This window comes from Vicugna pacos, chromosome 9 (assembly GCF_048564905.1).
Source record: "Vicugna pacos chromosome 9, VicPac4, whole genome shotgun sequence".
Taxonomy (NCBI): domain Eukaryota; kingdom Metazoa; phylum Chordata; class Mammalia; order Artiodactyla; family Camelidae; genus Vicugna; species Vicugna pacos.
In genome coordinates, this window is record NC_132995.1 from 43,546,960 (window position 1) to 43,568,387 (window position 21,428).

At 49.2% G+C, this 21,428-nt stretch overlaps 1 protein-coding gene across 1 annotated transcript in view; it reads left to right on the forward strand.

Moving 5' to 3' along the window:
• Positions 1-21,428, forward strand: part of ZFHX3 (zinc finger homeobox 3) — a 232,441-nt gene that overhangs the window by 66,953 nt on the left and 144,060 nt on the right. Inside the window, exon 2 of the mRNA XM_072967645.1 lies at positions 15,678-18,433. Within this exon, the coding sequence (XP_072823746.1) occupies positions 15,724-18,433 (2,710 nt within the window). The 5' untranslated portion in view covers positions 15,678-15,723. The remainder of the gene's footprint in view (positions 1-15,677; positions 18,434-21,428) is intronic.

Genomic DNA, 21,428 nt, shown 5'->3' on the forward strand with positions numbered 1-21,428 from the left:
CTAGACTTAGGCTTCCGTTATCAGTCCTCTAAGAGCCAGACTCTGCGCTCTGTGTTACTTCCCGAAACTCCTGGTACCGTGTCATGAACCACGAGGCTCTCTAAGGGCATTGTTGGGTCGTGTGGAAACTGGAGTGTGGGCACACACCAGCCCCAGCACCTCCGGATAAGACTTGGGGAGGGTGAATGCTGCCTCTAGAACATTCTGCACCTTCTGTGTGTGGAGCTTCCCAAGTCACTGGCTCCAGACCAGAGAAATCAGGGTGGGGGATGCAAAGGGCAGGTAAGGATGAGGGAGCCTGGATCACCTGAGGGGAGCCAGTAGAAATGAAATCGTGCCATCTCTCATCAACTTGACAACGTCAAAGGAAAAGAAATGCTTATCTGAAGGCCAGTTCAGTGGTTCTGGCAGTTTTTCGTAAGGTATTCGTGGGACAGCATGCCTTTACCCCGGGGGGCAGGCAGGAGGTATCCTGGGCCATCAGGTCAATCCCAAGCATCTCTAAGGTTCCTTTAACCAGTGCCTGCCCACCTCGGTTGAGGGTGAGCCCCTTGAGAGGGATTAGCACGGCTGGGGACGTGGTAGGGCTGAACCCAAGTATTGGGGTCACGGTGTCCTCAGCACCATAGGGGCTCAAGGCAGTTTCACAACTTGCCAAACCATACATTGCAGTAGTTCAACCATGTTTTTCAGTGCAGAGGTCACCCCTGAACACATCTGGTTCATAGGAGGACAGACTCCAGCATTAGAGCAGGAAGACTCTGGAAGGAGGGGAGCAGTCTCCCGGATAACTGCGTTGATACTGCGAATCCAGCAGCATGTGACATTCTGTGTCTCCCTGCTACCACCCTGCTCGTCGCCATCCAGATTCTCAGGTTCGCACGTCTGAACTCTAGTGAGAGCGTGCTAGGAGGAGTCTGTATTGATAGGAGGGCTACTGTGTATATTGTGGGCACTCAGAAAACATCTGCTGTGTGAAGGAATACAAATCATTAGAGCCGCCAGCGAGTTTTTGGCTAAACATTTTTCACGGGAGTGAAAACTAAGACCAGTGGGGCCAGAGCCCCAGTAGCCTCTTTATTATTGTGGCCTAAGAAATTGGCCCCGTTCACTGGTCAGGCTGGGCTCCCGCAGCCTCAGCGTGGCTCAGTGCAGGAGTCTTTCGGAGCTGCAGGAAGAGTTTCCGCAACTTCCCCTTGTTCTGGCGCTGTCCAAGACGGGGGCCGCTGGCGGGGAGTTTTGCTGGGACGAGCTGAGCTCTAGGGGTGGAGGGAGGGAGGGGGCTGCTTCAGAATGAAGCTGGCGCTCTTTATGTTAACGTGCGTTTTTCATATGTTTGTGTGTGCACACAAATACGTTTCTCTTCTCTGATCTTAGACACTCAGCACAGGGTCTTGATCTGCATTGATCACTTTTTATGAGTTGAGCTGGCAATTCCCCCCTAGGGATCGGACCTAACCAGGGTGTTCAGGAAGCCATTAAGGAAAAATATGTAACCACACTCATTCCCAAACTCAATTGTTTGGTCTGAGCAGTGCTTGGATAAGAGACTTTGGAGCATAATTAATCCAAGTACTATTTAACGTGGCCTTGGTGATTCTTCACAGCAGCTATTGACCCAGAAGCGGCATTTGGAGCAGCAAGGGGAGAAAGATCATCTGGGCCGTTTTGTTGAGTTGGTGAGGGTGTAATTATTCCCCCACAGTCACTTGGTTCTGTGGGTGGCTTCTGGAGGGTTAAGGAAGTGCGGACTCTTGGATCCTCACACTTGAAGAAGAAATTTTCCCTTTTTGTTTTGCCTCATTCCCAGGGCCACTCTCTGAAGTGGCCAGCAGTAAATAGGTCTCAATCTGTTTTTCTTGATTAAAAGTAACGGTGCAAATAATTGGCTTCCTAATCACCAGGGAGAAGGGTCTGTGAAGGCTAGGACATGTAATTCAATTTCACTCCCCCCACAACCCGCACACCCGCCCACCCACCTACGACCTTGCTGGGGTTTTAAGCTTTGGAATTTGGAAGTCCTTCCAACACACTCAGAGGGCCAGCAGAGTCTACACCCTCTGTGGTCCATCGTGAAGTCCTCCAAGGTCACGTGGCTGCTTTTCCATTTCCCCATAAGGAGGAGAACTGACATTGAACTCCTCAGGCCTCTGGGATTTAAAGAATACCCAATAGGAAATGTGCTTCTCAAACCTTTAGCTAAATGAAGTGAAGCTGTTGAGGAGGAAATCCTGTGATGGAATCACCATCTACGTGTGCTTTCCACACAGGGAGCTGGGGAGATGCTTGCTCCACACACTTTGGAGCGTATGAGGCCCAGAGCCCTGCCTGAGGCGTGGGGCAGGCCCCGGGCACTGGGTCGGCCTCCCCTCTCAGTGCCCTTGCCGGTGGCCCGGCCCGGCCCGGCCTTCAGCCCCGTTCCCGCTTTATTTAGTGGTGCCTCTGCTCCCTGCTGCTTGAAAAGCTGTTTATGCTAACGAGCCAGGGAAGATCTGAGGACCTAGCTGTGCCTGCACTGGTGAGAGGCCCTGTGTGTGTGTGTGTTGCCCATTAATGAGCCTTCGAAGGGCAGCCCGTGTTTGTTTTGTCATGATGCCAGTTCCGGAGCCTCGTGCCAGAGCGCGCTGCCGATGGCGGGCCCACCATGTGGCTTTCTTCCTGCCGAGAGGAAAACACACTCCTTTTTCAAAGAGTCAGTGTGGAGATGCGTGTTGAGGGAGACTTTCCTTCCCCAAGGCCACCTCTCCTCTCACCCTTCCCAAGCTTCCCCATCATCTCTGAACAACAGGTGGTGGTGGGAGCAGAGCACGAGCTCCTCCCTCCAGGCAGGTTGGATGGGGTTTCCCAGGTACTGCTGCAGGACCAGAGAAAAGCAGCTGCGAGGGTTAGTCATTTGTTCTCGGTAGATTGGATCCCTATAAAAGAAAACTTAGGGCCTGTGGCCGCTTCTGCATGCATTCCGGAAACAAGGAGTGCAAACACAGAATCTGCCCAGGTTCGGTTTCTCTTGGGTCTGTGCAGCCTTTAACCCCCCCCCGCCCCCGCCCCGGTTTCTCCTGCTGTTCAGATTAAACGTTCTGCTGACTCAGAACTACCTTGTTGGAGTTCAGGGACCCTAGTAGACTCATGGTCCTCTTAAACGAGCGAGCAGAGCTGTGGTGGCCTTTTTTGTGAGGCAGAAACCTTATGTGTTGTCCATACCTGATTCCCTGACTCTTCCCCCCAAAACCAAGAATTGTACTTAGGAATTTGCTTGGCTTCCTGGATTTCTTTTTTCTTGATTGTCTATTTAGGATGGCTGGATCGAAGGCTGGCTCTGTAGACTTCAGACCTTCCAGATTTTTGGAATAGGAAATAATAAATCAAACATTGTTAACCACAAAATACTGAGATACTCAGGTTTTTATCTGAGCCTCAGAATTAGGATGCATGGGCCTTTGGTGATCCATCATATATAATGTGGAGATCAACACGCTTCCACTAGTGTTATTAAGATGTCTCCTAGAAACAGAAAATGTGTTCCTAACCAAGTTTTTTGTCCATACTACATGCTTAGAACTGTGGTAGGCGATGAACAGAATTGTGAGCTGATTTTTGCCTTCAAGCAGCTTATAGTCAAGTTTTAGAGATAAAAGTAACCAAGGTGAAACAAGGAGAGATTGAGTGTCAACGTGATGGAGATTACTGTAGTAGTTCAGAGAGAGAGAGTTTTGTGGGCTTGAGTGATCAGTGGGGAGTTTATTGTATATGTGGAAATGGAGCTTGTGCTTCTTAAAGAAAGCCCAAGGTTTGGGTAAATGATGAGAAAGAGAGAACATGCAAAGGACTTGGGGCTGCAGAAACAGGCAAGAATGTATAAGAATGTGGAGATGATGGGGGGAGATCCTGCCATCGTAGAAATGAGAGATGATTGGTTAGTCCTGTGCGGGTTGATTTTAGAGTGTTTTAAAACCAGTCTGGAGAGCATAAGTTGGAATATTTTGGCAGTTGGCTCTTGCATGGGAAAGGCTCTGGGTGCATATGACAGTGGGAAGGCTAGAATGATCTTTCCTTTCTGTTTTCTGGAATCAAAGATGATACTGAGAATTCCATCTGGAGAGACCAGGGTGGTCAGTAAGGGACAGTTCTGCTTAGACTTGTTGAGCCTGGCTGAATACTGAGTGATGGCGAGCCAGCTGCTTACAGGCATCTTGCGGTCTGCCGAAAGTAGGAGGTGCACGTTCAAGCGATAAGTCAGGAATGGAAATTTTTGTTTTGGGAGTCAACTCATAATTTCGGTAATTGAAACCACAGAAGTAGTTAAGGTGGTTGATGTACAGAGATAAGAGCAGAGAAGCAAGGGGGGAAGAGTATGATGATGGTCAAATACTGTAGAACAGCGAGGAGAGAGTCCTGTGGGTTAAAGTCACAGGGAATACAATCGAATAGGTGGGAAAGCCTCCACGGAGAGCTGAAGGAAGGGGAAGAGGGCAGGCAGGGTAGAGACTGGAGGCAGGAGGGGAGACAGAAAACAGAGAAGCAAAGAGGGGAGATTTTAAGGGGATAGTCGGTAATTTTGAATGCAGGGGAGGTTAATGAAGATGAGCAGAAAAAAGGAAAAGCCATTGGTGACCTTGGGGAGAGGGCTGAATTTTGGAGACACAGGGCCTTCCAACCACCCCTCCCCCTGGAAGCGATGTCCAGCACCCCCTCCAGAGAGCAAGGTCCTGGGCTCCAGGGTAGGGCCAGGCACCCCGGCATGGGTGTGTATCTTACGGAGCTCCCTGGTTGGTTCTGCCACAAAGCAGAGCTGGAGAACTGTTGCTGCGATGTGGGCTAGCCCTCCTACACGCAGAGCTGAAGGGATCACTGGCTGCAGAATACTGGTGTTGGGGAAGTTAAGCCGTGGCTCAGTCTGCTTGTTTGAAGGAGTCGGGGTCTGAGAGAAGGATGGAGAAGCTCTGTGGGGCTGGTGCTGCACGTGGTCAGACTCCGGTTCAGGAGCTCACACGGGAGTGAAATGTGGTAGCAAGTGAAGCGGGAGGGACGGCCAGTAAAATCCGAGGAAGCCCTGTTACTGATCATCGTGGAAAGGACAACCCACCCCTGCTGTAGAAATAGTAGGCAATTCACAAAAGAAATATAAATTGCCAATACGCATCTGTGGATAGGTTCTGTCTTACTAGCAAAAAAAATGTAAGTTAAAATGAGATGCCGTTTCTTGCCTGCCAAATTGACAATATTTTAAAAAAAGAGAACAAAATAACACCCATTATTGATGAGGGTGCAGGAAAATTGAGGCTCATGTGCCAATGAGCATGAGTTTGAAGGACTTTCCTCGAGGGCAGTGAGGCCTATGCCAGAGAGCCTTAGATAGTCTGAGCTTCTCAGCCAGCAGTTACACTTCCAGAAACACGTCCTGAGGGAATAGAGATGGAATGTTGTGGGTAAGAGCCTAGGTTTGAGGGTAGGAAGGAAGACTCACCTGGTTTCGAAGGCTGATTTGGCTACTGTATGACTTGTGCTGGGTACTTAACCCCTCTAATTCCTCATCTGTAAAATGGGCTGTCACGAGGATCAAATGAAATAGTATCTATTGAAAAAATGCTTAAATCCATGCCTGGCCCTACTAAGTGGGTAGTAATTAGAGCTGCTACTTATTTTTATTATTTTGCTATTACAGATACACAAAGGCTTATGAGAGTTTATTGTAGCATTAACAGCAAAATATTAGGGGTTGCCTCAATGTCCAGTAAAAGGATTTAGTGAAATTACTCTATGTCCATAGGATGCAGTGTCTATGTGCCCATTAATTCTAACTTATGAAGAATATGTCAAGGGAAAACTTGAATGCCTAAATTATGTCAAAAGGGGCAGTCCACATAAGGGGCAGTGTGACCTGAGGTTGGTAAAGATTGGTATCTATAAATGTGCAGAAGAAAAACCTAAAGTTTTTCTACCTACCAGTGACTCTCTGGTTTGTGGGATCATAGGTAATTTTTATTTTAGCTATTGTGCTTTCCTGCACATATCCAAAATTTTTTAAAATAGTAAACTCATACTGCTTTAGTCAAGAGAAATTATTTAAAATAAATCTTAACATCATGAGATGCCAGATTGAACCTGTAACGGGCCAGATGGCACGTTGTACAGCATCTCCCAACTTTTGCTCCACAGCCCAATCGGAATAACGGAGAGATCAGAAATGGGATCTTCAGGAAATTGGAGAAAATGAAAATTTTGGGTGCTGGCAAAGAAAGCACTGTTGTAGTTGGTTACACTTAGTGGAGGAAAATATCCAGCTGAGCGGGGAAGGCTCCAAGGGACGGGCGAGGCTGGAGGGGGTGAGGTACACTCCTGCCAGGTAGGAGGGGCGGTTGATGCTGCAGGGAGGTTAATGCCACTACCTTTGGTGAAAGCAGGTGCTGCTTCCCATCTGGGAGGGGAATCAGTGCATTGTGGTGATTAAATCCAGGTCAGGAGAGAACCATTCAGCCAGTGATGGACTAAGGATGCTGGCCTGTTGTCCTCAGCACATGGTAGAAAGGTCTCAGGGTAGATAGCCAAGTTAAGTACCTAAGTGTCGGGGTGCAAATACTTGAATAGCTGGTTAAAGTGCCCCGTAGCCCTTTTTTGTAAAATAACAGAGGATAAGCAATAGCCGGCTAGTTTCATTTTTTATTGCTGTATTCATGAGTTTGGTTATCTTTGAACTGTGGGTATATCTACATATACAGCAGCAAATGCTGTTTCCTTAGAAAGGGGTTCCTCCACCCGACTCTGCTTCTGATCTCTCAGCCCCCCTCCTCTTCCCCTCCATGACTCCGCCGTAGCCAGAATACCGCGGTAGTTTTGGATTCCCTGCAGAATGGACTGAGCTAGCAGTTTTCACTTCCAGGCTGATTTATGTTCACGCTGGAGAGAGCACAGATGCACTTATTAGCAAGCCTGAAGCCCAGGGCCTGGACAATTCTCTGGGCCTTCCGGGCAGTGGTCCTCCTGCAACACAAGAGACCTGTTCAAGCATGTGTGTGTTCTCTGACCTCACCACAGTTACAGAATAATTCTTAAGGGTACTGGGAAATTGCTACTGAGAGGATGGAACGTCACCTATTTATCGTGTAACACTTCCTGACTTACATGCAGCAGCAAGATACAAATGCAGTAACTGTATAAAGCACAGAATGGAGTTGCTTCTTCAGTGGATTCCAAGCTAAATAGATGAGGATACTATTTCTTTGCCCCTTGAATGGAGTTTCTACTTATTCCAGAATCTGGGTTGCCTTTGGCTTTTTTTTTTTTTTTGAGACTGTGGGGCTAGGCTGTTCATTATTGTGTATTTTGCTAAGCTGTTTTAGTCTAGGTTAAGCAGTGCTCACCTGCTAGGTTGCTGGGGTTCTTCTTTTCTTTGGTGGCTGCCCTAGTCCTTATTGGTTGATTGATTGATGATTGATTGATTGATTGAAGTATAATCAGTTATAGTCTGTCAGCTTCTGGTGTACAGCATAGTGTCCCAGTCATGCATATATATACATATATTCGTTTTCATATTCTTTTTCATTAAAGGATATTATAAGATACCAAATATAGTTCCCTGTGCTACACTGAAGAAAATTTTTTTTAAATCTATTTTTATATATAGTGGTTAATGTCCTTATATTTAGAACTGCTTTTCATTGAGTTAGGGAGACCTGTCCTGCGTCAGGATCACGGGCATCTTCGTAAATATCTTCCAGAGGGTGGTATTACTTGAAATTCTGCCCAGCTGAGAATGGCCTTTTGTCTTCTCCAGCTGGAGGGCTCGCTCTAGAACCTCTCGTCTGAAAGAAGGGAAGACCAATTTTCTTGTTGTATCTGTCCGCACTTCCCTGTCCAGCCTCATAGCCTCCCTCCTTTTACGAAGCTGTGCCAGGAATGGATTTCAAATGAAGACAAGTGTCGGGGATCGGGCTGGGTTGGCTGTTGATAGGTACTTTGGAAGGTTCAACGTGTAGAGTTCCCTGTGTCGAACATTTTCTTTTTTCTTTTTCATATAATTTCAGATGTACAAGAAAGTTACGGTAATAGAACAAAGAATTCTCACCTATCTTTCATCCAGACCCCACCCCCACGTTCGCATTACCTCAGTTCTGTCCATAGGTATGTATGTATTTATGCACATGTGCGCACGCACGCTCACGTTTTCCCCAACCTGTTTGAAAATCAAGACATCACGCCCTTCACCTCTAAATAGATCAGTGCATATTTCTTAAAAACAAGTATACTGTCTTTAATAACCACACTGCAGTTATCAAAATTAGGAAATTAACATCCATAGACTACTGTTACCCAATCTACAGACCTCAATCAGATTTTGCAAGTGGTCCCAATATGCCTTTATAGGCAGAGAAAATCCACGCTATGCGTTATGTTCATTGATGATGTCTCTCGAGTCTCCTTTGAAACAGTCTATCTTTCTACCTCCAGATGCTGACATTTCTGGAGACATGTCAGGGAAGGGATGTTGTGTTCTTTTCAGTGTATCCTCTCAGGAGGCACAGGATGGCTGTTGATCTCATTCCTGGTGATCCTGACTTTGATCACGTGGTGAATGAATGATCACGTGGTACCTGCCAGTTTTTTCTACTGCAAAGTTTTGCTGTTTGTCCTTCTGAATTAATGAGTGTCTTGTGGGGAGATACACTGAGACTGTGTAAATATTATGGAATGTAACTACTCAAACTTTCAACCAACAGCTTTAATATCCATTGATTCTTGCCTAATGATGATGCTTACCAAATGGTGATTTTCTGTCTCCCAAATTCCCTCTGCAATTGTTAGTTGGATTTGCACCCTAAGGAAGAACTATCCTTTCTCCCACACTTAAAAAAAAAATTTATGAAAGTATGATATCATGGATTCTTATTTTATTCTTTGGGTTGTAATCCTTTACTCTCATGTAATTTTCTCACTCAGGTTGTCCCAGGTTCAGGAGTGGGAGCTTCTGCAACCTGCCCCTGTGTCCTTCCACACTCTCTCTTCATTCTTAGAGTACTTCCTGTCATTCTGGCTCAGAAAGATGTCCCAGGCTCATCTTGCATGGTCCCTGCCCCAGCCTAGAAATGGGCCATTTCTCCAAGGAGTTCTGGTTCCATTTAGAGAGGAATGGTTACACCAGACTTTTCTTCAACTAAAAGAAAAAGAAACAGATTATGTTTTTTCCCTCTCAAAGTGTTATCATTTCTCCCGGTACCTTAATTTTCCCCATGATTTTCTTAAGCACCTATTACATCTTGAGTGTGGAGGATACAGAGTGAATGAGACATGGAACCTGCTCACAAGCTGCTCGCAGCCTAGTGGCAGAGATAGACCAGTCAACACCTAATTACAGCAGTATGGTAACACCAGAATTGCAGCATGTCGCCATATGCAAAATGCTGTGGGATCACAGAGGAGGAGCTTAAAGCCAACCAAGCAACCCAGTGGATCACCAGGAATGAATAGAATTTTCACCTTTCAAAGGACCCGGGAGGCTGCCTGATGGAACCTCATGGCCATAGGAGGAATACCCTCTTCTCCGTTCCTGAAACCAGAGAGTGTGGTATTTCACAGAGCCAACATTCTACTTGGGAACTTTGATCATCTAGAGAAAGATTTTCATTTATATGGAACTGAGCTCCAATTCTTTATAAATCCCACCCCCCATTGCTCCAAGTTAATAACCCTTGGAGCTAGGTGGAAGGTGCAGAACTAATCCTCACTGTATGGGGCAGGTGGGCCTTCGCGTGGTTGGGGACAGTTGTCTTGCCCTGCGCTGGGGACTTCTCTTGTCTTTACTCGAGCTGGTGATGGTCAGCCATTCTGACCAGGCTCCGGCTCGTTTGTCAGTGCCCCCTTACAGGATTCCCCTGTGTGGCAAATCACATTCTTTATGCAGACAGAGAACATGGTGGGGCTGTGATCCTGCTGACTTTGAAGAGGTAGAGGTGCACCTGTAGCCCAGAGGCCACATTTACATCTTTGGTCGCCAGATCAGCTTTGGGCTTCCACTGAAGTTGTAGCGAAGTTAACACCTCCCTGGTATTTTTTTGTATGAACTCCTGTTAATCCCAATCTTTTCCACCCTCTGTTGGTTTTACTGCTTGCCTGAACTTAAATACAAGGCTTCCTACTTATCCTTTCAACATTTCATCTTGTTCGTTTGAGTCTGTTGTTCCAACTTGTCGAGATCTATTTTTTTTCCTTTAGTCTCGATTCCACCATTTAGCATATTAGTTAGTCATCTTAATTTATGTACTTTGCAAAGTGGTGTGTGTGCTTGGTCTCGTCTGCTCCTCAAGTTGTTGATGTAAGTGGAGGGAACCAAGGAGAAGGCAGGCCCTTGAGGCACGTCGCTGGACACATTGACCTTTGACGTAACAGCATCCTCCAGCTGTAAAATCGGGCAGCCTTTATTATCTGAAAGACGTTTTGCTCCCCTAGATACAAAGAAATGATAAACTTTGGGATATGGTATTAAAATCAAAAAGTACCCTCTACTCTATCCCTCAGGTCATTGAATCTGAGTGAAGCTATTTTTCGGTTTATTTTATGTGAATTTTCTTACTGAACCTAAAGCTAATTATTGACTCCTCAGGACCTTTTTTCCCCCAGATGCTATTCAGCAGCTTTCGACTCCGTTCTCAAACTGTGAGGAACTTACAGTGTATCCTCTGCAACACGTCTTTTAAAATCTGATATCATTACTTTATCCAAAATGATGATACACATCACTCTTTCCCCTTCTCTTGTTTTATATTACTTCTGAGAGCCTTTTCACCGCTTAAGGTTATGTTTATTTGTTTGCAGTCTCTCCCCCACAAGAATGTAATCTGAGACCTGTTTGTCATTGATTCTCTTGCGTCTAACACATAAAAGGTGCGCAGTAAAGACTGGGTTAGTGAATGAATGAATGAATGAATGAACACATTTCTTGATTTACAGTTTCTGCAATCAGCCTTTTTTCCTTTCTTGAAAGACTATCAGGATAATGGGCCCATTTGCAGCAGCAAAGAACTCCTTTTATTCCATCTCTCCTGTGTGAAAATGTCCAAGTAAAGGGGTCTCCTCCCCCAACGTCTCCCAAGCCAAAAAAGGGGGTGTGGATGAACTGGCTGTGTTCTGGTACGCAGCAGTCGTGACCTTAGACCCGTCCCCCGTTCCTGAAGATTGAATGCGAACGTCGAATGTTCTGAAGTTCTTTTGGAGAAACAGACTTTAAAGAAAAATATAGTAAAGTGGCTTAGAACACAGACCCCACAACCAGACTGTGGCTTTGTGACTGAGGCTGCATAACTCAAGCAACCTGTTTTACCATCTTTAAAATGAGGATGAAAATAGCACCCATTTCATAGATGTGAGTGTCTAGGGTGGCGGTCTATCCGTGATGCCTCACTCAAGAAGCGATGGCTTCCCTGAAGATCGTTTTCCTTTTAAAAAGCTTTGGGAAATAAAGGCACAAAGGAGGAAATGAAGTCACCCATGACCCCATCCCCTGGCAATTACCATTGAAAAAATTTTTAATATGACCCTCATGTATCTCCCTATGCAGACCAATATAGGCTTTGTTCGCTAGCATCCTGCGTGACCATTTTCCCATGCCTGTAAATAGTTTCTTTTAAAAAATGATAACATTTATAACATCCTATGGAATGCTACACACTAGTAATTTATTTAGAGTCCTTTGTTTCACCAGATTATTTCCATCTTTATTTTCTGTTATAAATACTGTGATGAATAATCTTATATCTCTGTGCATATCTTGGATTGTTTCCTGGAATGGGGGAATTGCTGAGTTAAAGGGCACGTGCATTTTTGAGGCTTTTGATACCCACTGCCAAATCGCCTTCAGGAAGATGGTGCTCATTGATCCCGCCTCCAGCAGAGTAGGGAGCCCGGGAAACAGCATTTCTTGCCCACCGGCTCACGTGGCTCTGGCACTGCTGCGTGGGTTATTCACGGAGGCAACAGTTTCTCACCAGCTCCGTTCTCTTTGTTTTTCTTTTCTTCCCCTTTGTTCCTTTCTTGGTTTTCTGCCAAACAGCCTCTTGTGAAAGGACCGCCTAATTAACCCTGTGCTAATTAACAATTTAAAATTACACAGTGCGACTGTTCACGTTTAATTCTCCAGGAACTGGAGCAACAGCGGAGCTCCCTCCCCTTCTAATAACTGCACCCCCGACCCCGGCTTCCCCATCATTGCTGCCTGGAACCCAGTCCCGTCTCCTTAAAGGAATGTGATAAAACTGTCACATCACGTCTTCTCAGTTGAAAGAGGGAGATGGATGACTTTGTTAATGGGGGGCCCCAGGATGACATGGTGGAGTTTTATCATTTTAAGCAATCTTTGAAAAATAAAGACTGATATTGGCACAGATGCAGGGGCTTTACAGTTAGGTTCTAAGGACACTGTAACTTGTGAGAGGAGCAGGGGGGCGGATTGATGAAGACGCTGGAACCCTTCTGTACAAGATTACTCCTCGAATGGCAGCTTTAGGTGCTAAGCAGAGAGAGAGTGAGAGCACTAGGTGACTCCTGTTGGAGAGCTGTGCTCTGGTGACATGCAACTGAATTCTTAAAACCACATGTACACACAAAAACCCCATGCTGAGCACAGCATTGGTGGTCACGAGTGGAACACCGTGTGTTTAAAGGGAATTTGGGGGAGGAAGTGGTGGGAGGGAAGCAGGCCGCAGGGAGGGTTAGGGTTCGTGGTGTGTGAGCCGGCGCTGGCCGGAGTGAAGGATGAGGCAGGGTGCAGGGCTGGCTGGGGGGCTGCCTGTGAGAGCGTGGGGACCCGCCAGGCTCCCAGGCTGCCCTCTGTAACTGAAGATCATTGATTTTACGGGAAACCATGTTTACAGACAGAGTGCTGATCGACCTGCCGGGTTGACTTCTGCCTCCTTAAGTAAGAACTACCTTTTTCTTATTGACTGGCTGATAAACAGAGCGAGAGGAACTGCTGGCCGGGTGGGAGAGTGGTAGAGGCCTGAGGTCCTTGAGCTGAAGGATGGCGCAGGTTAAGAGATTTCTTCATCGCTGGGCTCTGGTTCCGCCTTGTCCACCCACATCCCTGCATCTCCCAGACTGAGCCTGTCTGGTTCCCTCACAGCATGGGCACCTGCAAGCACAGAGGCGCTGGCTCTCTGGCGAGGGTGTTGTAAAGCAGAGAGCGTCTCAAGCTTTGATGATGCGCATCCCCTGGGGATTGTGTTAAAAATGCAGATTCTGATCTGGGGCAGGGCTGAACCTGCCTTTCTTGCAGGCTCCCAGGTGAAGACATGTTACTCGGCCCTAAACGACACTTGCCCTAGCAAGGTTCTCAGAGCGTCTGCTCGTCTGGCCAGCACGCACCCAAAGGAAGCCCAGAGCAGGCACCGTAGATCCGGAGCAGGGTCCTTCTTTTCCTGTCCGTGTCTCAGTGGACTGCTGCCCCCTGCAAATGAATGGCCCCAGCGTGTCCCCTCTTGTGAGGCTCGCATCACCACCAGGGCATCTGTCTTTGCCCACAATGTCGTCTTTTCTTGACATCTTTTGCTGAGGAATAGAAAACAAAAGTTAGGTGAGTTTTTAAAAGTCCCAGTCCCTTAGCTGGATGATCTGTGGAGGAAGAAGGGAGCAGAGCAAGAAAAGCTCACCAATTAATAGGTAAACGCTTGCAGGTTTCTCGGCCCAGTCCAGGCTTGAGAGGAGATTGGCTTTGCTGTCGATACACAAGTCCCTGGTGAAGCATCAAAGCTGTTCTCCTTTATCAATCGTGGCCTCCCCTTCCCGCATGTTCCTGTAACTTACCAAGCATTTATGACATTGATTTTACAATCGGGCTGTTAACCCTCCCGCCCCTTCAGGCCTGCCAACCTTTTTTGGCTGAGCTGTCAATCAGATGTCGTCCAGCCAATCATGTGTATCCTTAGAAAGAGCCACCCTGGATTCTCACCTGTATCCCAGCTAAGCCTTGTGAGGAAATCTCATTGCTTTTGCTGTTTGGTTTGGTTTAGTGTAGTCATCTTAGTTTAAAATCAATATGCCTTTTCAAAGGCACACGGAACTTTGTTGTAACGGAGTTCGAGGCTGTAAGCTGAGGGGCAGGGGATGTGTGTATGTTTTTAACAAAACAGCACACATTCTTCCAAAGTGATTTCTCCCAAGACTTCTGGTAAACCTGCCTTCCCCGTCTTTTCCCGAGGGGGAGCTGTTGGCTCACTGTGCAGTCAGGAATCAAGAAATGAAAAAAGAATGGGAAGATGGGGGTGGTCGGGGGAAGGTGGGGAGACCAAACTCAGCCAGAACCTTCATCCGCTGTGTATGAATGGGATGGTGGGTGGAGAAGCATCCAAGTGTTCTCCAGGAAAGAGGCGTAGTGGGGAGGGTGGCCTGGGATTTGCAGCAGACGATCAGGGCTGTGCGAGGCGCTAGGTTGCCTGTCAGAGAGATGCAGGGACAGAAGAAATGCAACTGGGATGTTGTTGCCACGGGAGCAGAGCGGTGGCAGGCGACCTGATGCCTCCCTCCCCAGGGATGTGAGGTCTCAGAGGGCAAATTCAGCTCAGTGGCACTTTGGAGTCGGAAACGGAAAAGCCCCAGGGCTGAAGGACAGCTGCTTGGGTAGCGACTAATAACTGAGAGGCAGGTGTGGAGCCGGGGCTGGCTGAGCCCAGCTGCCATCTCAGCTCGCCGCTAAGATCCTTGACAGCAAAAAACCACCCAGCCAGTGGTGAACGGGCTCCATCCAGACTGGGCGAGATGGTCTCTGCTGGTGGGGCAGTTCGCCTGTTGAGAGTCTGGGTGGCTCTTTCTAGAAATATCAAGCTCATGTTTTGCACCTACATATTTTGAGTCACCAGCAGAGCTATCCTGTGGCTTGTGGGAGGAGACGGGAATTGGGAGGCCTGCCTTTCTTAGTATCGGGGTGGCACTGGGCTGCTTGTGAAGTGGAACAATGTTTCCCAGACTCGGAGAGGATGAGTGCAGCCTTTGGCCCCTTCAGGGGCTTTGCAGAGAGTGTCCAGGCCTGTTTGCTTTCCCCTGGGCCCTGCAGCCCTCAGCCCTTTTTGGTGGACTTCTGAAACTAGCAACGCGGTCAGCACCACTTCGCCCCTAAATCAAATGGCGTGTCCCTGCCCAGGCTGACCGTGCTTTCTCTAGGGCTGCAGAGTCCTCCTCCTCCTGTCCGTCTGTTCCCGGTGCTCCCCTGGCCCACAGACAGTGCGGGCAGCTGGGGCAGCTCCGTGCTGCCATCTGTATGCGGTGGGGCCGCCGTTCTTTGTGCTTGCTGGGGCTGCGTGAAACCATGCAGTCAGTCCTCCTCCTCCCCTGTGCTCATCGCCTGGCCCTGACGAACGCTGTGCCTGCAGAGAACACAGATTCGGACTGATCTCCAGAGGTAGAGCAGCCGACAACCCGAAGACAAAGAGGGATTCTTCTAAGGCCCCCTTTCCCGCGCCCCCTGCTCCTGCCACGCGCTGCGGCTGTGACACCCAGGGGCTCTGCCCGCCCTGTGCGCCCGGACGGGGTGGGGCGATGGCCGGGGTCCCCGTGACCCTGTGGTCTCTGTAGTGGGTGTGGACAGAAGCCTATTAGAGCGCCCTGTGCGGGACCTTAGCCTCGGCCCTCCTAACCTCTTTCCTTTCTCTCTCTCTTCCCCCTCTCTCCCTCCTCTCCCCCTTGCCTCCGCCCTTCAGGTCCGATCCGTACTGGGTGCAATGAAAGCTCCACGCAGGCCTTACCATGGAAGGCTGTGACTCGCCTGTCGTCTCGGGGAAGGACAATGGGTGCGGTATCCCTCAGCACCAGCAATGGACTGAACTCAACAGCACCCACCTCCCCGACAAACCCAGTAGCATGGAGCAGTCCACAAGCGAGAACCACGGGCCCCTGGACAGCCTGAGGGCCCCCTTCAATGAGCGCCTCGTGGAGAGCACCGCCCCGGCTGGCCCTGCCGCCGAGCCCGCTGGCAAGGAGGTCAGCTGCAACGAGTGCTCGGCCTCCTTCGCCAGCCTCCAGACCTACATGGAGCATCACTGCCCCAGCGCGCACCCTCCGCCGCCCCTGAGGGAGGAGAGCGGGAGCGACAGCAGCGAGGAGGGGGATGAGGAGAGTGACGTGGAGAACCTGGCTGGGGAGATAGTGTACCAGCCGGACGGCTCGGCGTACATCGTTGAGAGCCTGAGCCAGCTGACCCAGGGTGGGGGCACCTGCGGCAGCGGCAGCGGGCCTCTCCCGCTCTTTCTGAACTCTCTCCCCGGGGCGGGGGGCAAACAAGGGGACCCTTCTTGTGCTGCACCTGTCTACCCACAGATCATCAACACGTTCCACATAGCCTCATCCTTCGGGAAATGGTTTGAGGGCCCAGACCAGGCTTTCCCGAGTACCTCAGCCCTGTCGGGGCTCAGCCCCGTCCTGCACAGCTTCCGCGTTTTCGACGTGCGACACAAAAGCAACAAGGATTACCTGAACAGCGACGGCTCTGCCAAAAGCTCCTGCGTATCCAAAGATGTTCCCAACAATGTGGACCTGTCCAAATTCGATGGCTTCGTGCTCTACGGCAAGAGGAAGCCCATCCTGATGTGTTTCTTGTGCAAACTCTCCTTCGGGTACGTCCGTTCCTTTGTGACCCACGCGGTGCACGACCATCGAATGACCCTGAGCGAAGACGAGCGGAAAATTCTTAGCAATAAGAACATCTCCGCTATCATCCAAGGGATTGGCAAAGACAAGGAACCCCTTGTAAGTTTTCTGGAACCAAAAAACAAAAACTTTCAACTCCCTTTAGTTTCCACCGCTAACCTCATAGGCCCCGGACACAGTTTTTATGGTAAATTTAGTGGCATTCGCATGGAAGGGGAGGAGGCTCTCCCCGCCGGCCCCGCCGCCGGCCCCGAGCAGCCCCAGGCTGGCATCTTGACCCCCAGCACCCTCTTGAACCTTGGCGGGCTCACCAGCTCAGTCCTGAAGACCCCCATTACCTCAGTCCCCCTGGGGCCTCTGGCCTCCAGTCCTACCAAATCCTCAGAGGGCAAGGACTCTGGGGCAGCAGAAGGAGAGAAGCAAGAAGTGGGCGATCCGGATTGCTTCTCCGAGAAAGCAGAGCCAGCCGAGGAGGAGGCGGAGGAGGAGGAAGAGGAAGAAGAGGCAGAGGAGGAGGAGGAAGATGAGGAGGAGGAAGAGGAGGAGGAGGAAGATGAGGGTTGCAAAGGACTCTTTCCAAGTGAGTTGGATGATGAGCTGGAGGACAGGCCCCCTGAGGAGTCAGGGGCCGCGGCAGGTAGTAGCAGAAAAAAGGACTTTGCTCTCTCAAACCAAAGCATTTCTAACTCCCCCTTAATGCCTAATGTGCTCCAGACCCTGTCGAGGGGCGCAGCTTCTACTAGTTCTAATTCCGCTTCTTCCTTTGTTGTCTTTGATGGTGCGAACAGGAGGAATCGTTTAAGCTTTAACAGTGAGGGCGTCAGGGCCAACGTGGCAGAGGGCGGCAGGAGGCTGGACTTTGCTGATGAAAGTGCCAATAAAGACAATGCCACAGCACCAGAACCAAATGAAAGCACAGAGGGTGACGATGGGGGCTTCGTCCCCCATCACCAGCACGCTGGCTCCCTCTGCGAGCTTGGGGTCGGGGAGTGCCCCTCGGGGAGTGGCGTGGAGTGCCCCAAATGCGATACGGTCCTGGGCTCCTCCCGCTCGCTGGGCGGCCACATGACCATGATGCATTCTCGTAACTCGTGCAAGACACTCAAGTGCCCCAAGTGCAACTGGCACTACAAGTACCAGCAGACGCTGGAGGCACACATGAAGGAGAAGCACCCAGAGCCGGGGGGCTCCTGCATCTACTGCAAAAGCGGGCAGCCCCACCCTCGGCTGGCTCGAGGCGAGAGCTACACGTGTGGTTACAAGCCTTTCCGCTGTGAGGTGTGTAACTACTCCACAACTACCAAAGGCAACCTCAGTATTCATATGCAGTCCGACAAGCATCTCAACAACATGCAGAACCTGCAGAACGGAGGAGGGGAGCAGGTCTTCAGCCACACGGCTGGGGCGGCGGCTGCGGCAGCTGCAGCGGCCGCGGCGGCAGCCAATATTGGTAGCTCCTGCGGGGCCCCGTCGCCCACCAAACCAAAAACCAAACCCACCTGGCGGTGCGAGGTGTGCGATTACGAGACCAACGTGGCTCGGAACCTCCGCATCCACATGACCAGCGAGAAGCACATGCATAACATGATGCTGCTGCAGCAGAACATGACCCAGCTCCAACACAACCGCCACCTGGGCCTCGGCAGCCTGCCCTCGCCCGCCGAGGCCGAGCTCTACCAGTACTACCTGGCCCAGAACATGAACCTGCCCAACCTGAAGATGGACAGCGCCGCCTCGGACGCCCAGTTCGTGATGAGTGGATTCCAGCTGGATCCCACGGGGCCCATGGCCGCCATGACGCCCGCTCTAGGTGAGGCTGACTCCGTGTGTGTTTGTTCACGGTGCGAGTTGAACCGGGGAGAGCTGAGAGTGGGCCGAGGCCCCATTGCCTCTGTTGATTCCGTCAAGTCCTGTGGATTCGGTAGATTTGTATTTTCTTGAGAGTTGTTTTGTGCTAAACTTGAGCATCCAACCAGCAGATCTTTTCCTCAAGAGTCCCTTGCGGTCTGTGTGAGCCCGTGGAAGATGGCATACGTTCAACAGACACCATGACACTCAGGCTCCATGGGCCGTGATTAAAATTTGTTTTCCTCTAGTTTTTGGCTCAACTTTCCTTTCTGTTCCTATTCTGTCTTTCTCTGTCCCTTTCTCAGTTTAAAAAATCGCCACTGTTCCCCTACACTTTGGGGTGCCATTAAAGATTGACTGAAATGTACAGGCAACGGTAGCTAGAGATTTTAATAGGGACAGTCGTCTCTGTAGGAGGAACTGGAAACCGTAGTGTATCTTATTTAAACAATCCAAGGCTGGTTCTGAGCTGACCCGGACCCACCCAGACACATTTCCCAAAGTTCTCCAGTGTTTTCACCAGGCTCTTGATGAAAGAGACACATTCTTTCTTTCTTTCTTTGCATGAGTTCCTGGGCATTAGCATAGCTGGGAATGAAATTGCCCTGGGACGCCGTGAGGAGTGGTGTGATTGATGAGAAGTGAATAACTTGTAAAATTGTGCATTAAAGAAAGCTAAGTTTTAATACCAGATCCTGGTTCACAGAGCTCTTGTTGCCATGTTAGAACAGGCAAGTTGGCCGTCTCACTGATCGGCTCAATAGAGCTAGAATGGGGCCACGAGGATAGGATTTGGTTGCCAGAAGTCATGAGTCTTTATGTAAAAAGACTCATCTACTTCTGAGGGAGAGTTCTGATAGCAAGAAAATGTACAAACCAGTTTCTTCAGGACTAGTGTGACAGTTGGGTCCTTCCCACCCCCATTACCCGGGCCTCGGACAGGAACTGCCTGGTCTCCATTCCTTGACCCCGCTAACGTCTTGGGACCAGCAGTGATGTCCTGAATGAGGCAGGATCCCCTCACTGACATGGGAGTAAGGTATTCTCTGCAACAAAGTGTGAAAAAGTACCTTTCTCGTGGAGTGGCTTGGGTTAACGGCAGAGGGCTGAACCTCACCAGCTGGCACATTTTTATTTGTGTGGTGTTTTAGTGCTACTTGTTTCTCATGAGTTACATTTTGTAGCATTTAATTTGTTTTTCCTGCTATGCATTTAAATTTGAATCCGTGCTACTTTAATCCTGTTTTCTGTTTTGGAATATTGACCTGTTGATCCTTTACTACCAAACAATTTGAAGATGTTTCACCCACTGGTTAATCATGGATGCAGAGGGATCAATCATCTGATCTGTCCCCAGAGTGAACCACGGGTGATGCACACCTGGGGATGCCACTGGTACACTGAGACTTTTTTTTTAAGCCTGTGGGAATTGGGGATTTCTCGTCAGGAGATTTAAAATCTGGGGGAGGCAGATCTTGGAGTAAATCAAATATAATGTAAGTGGAATGAAGACACAGAAAATGGATAGGTTCATACTGGGTCAAAGTGAGGACTTTTTAATTACCTTGAAAACCAGTAATTCTGACTAAGGCTTGAATTGAGAGGTAGAGGAATATTTTGCTTTTAACACCCACTGTCTGTGAGTCTGTGGGGCGTCATGCATTTATGGGCATATGGCAGATGTAAAAGAAGCAGAAGAATGAGTGCTCGTGTTCTGTGCATACACAGAAGATCTGGACTTTATTTCTTAAAGAGATTAGAGTCTTTCCTTCTCAAGACCTTATCCAGATAGCTCAGGAGAGGACCCTTGAATTTCCAGTGTCACTGCTTGTCAGCCGAGGTGAGTCTCTGGAAACTTCCTGTGTCTGCCTTAAAAGCCACGAGAGCTGTTGAATTGGAGTGAGAGCAACAGATACTTCATGCTGGAAGCCTGCGTGGGTGCGGGTAGGATAGGACACGTCCACCAGGACTTAGAATTTAAGTCACATGGTCTCAGTAGCAACACATGCAGCTGAAAAGATCCGTAACTTTCCATCTGCATCTCTACTGATTAGACCGTTTACGAGAAGGCTGTAGGTGTTATTAGGTATTACTGGGCTCTGCAGCGGGGAAAAACGTTTTTGTGACATACACTCCTGCTGCCAAAGTTAATGTTTACATACTTCCTTCACTGGAACCTTCTCCTTATTATCAACAGGCACCGATGCTGGGGATGCTTTCTTTCTAGAGGCCTTTGGGGAAGAGGTCATCCCCCTTGATCTTGTCTGGTTGAATTTGCCCCTATTTGTAGATAAGATAATAGACTTGAGGCCAGGTGAACATCCTGCTAGATGTCCCTTTGGAGTAAAATTTAGCACAGCACCGAGAAGCGGGTAGGTTGCGAGGCAGCCACGTGTTTCCCGAGTAGCCAGCCAGCCTCAGGAGACCTGCATGGGCTTTAAGAGCCCCTCTGATTCTGCTTTGGATTGTGCAAGGTGTCTTTTAATTCCTGGGCCTCTCTTAGGATGTGCTAAATGGGTGGACTCATATGCCAGGATGTCAGTTTCCAGCGTTGAAATTGGGTGTGTATGGGGAGAGGGGGCCCACTCCTCTCCAAGATCGCGTGTCCAGTGTGGCTCATGGTTCAGCCCCCACAGCGTTCTCACTGTGGGGCTCCCCTCCAACCAGCTGTGAATTGGGTAAGGTTCCTCTACTTCTCAGGGGCTGAATTAATTCCTTCCGGCCCTATGGCTCTGTTGTTGGGTTCGAAGTCCTGGGTGTGTTTGTCCAGGGTGCAGTCCTCAAAGGGAATTTTGGCTTTCCTGACACCCTCATTTCACTGCTTCTCTGCTTCTTTGATTTGCATTACATTTTAAGAGCTTGGGGTAGGAATAGGGACTGATGTCCTCTGCACATCCCGAGGACTTCTCATTTCCACTCACGCATCCAGCAAGTGACAGCTGAATTTCTCTTTAGAG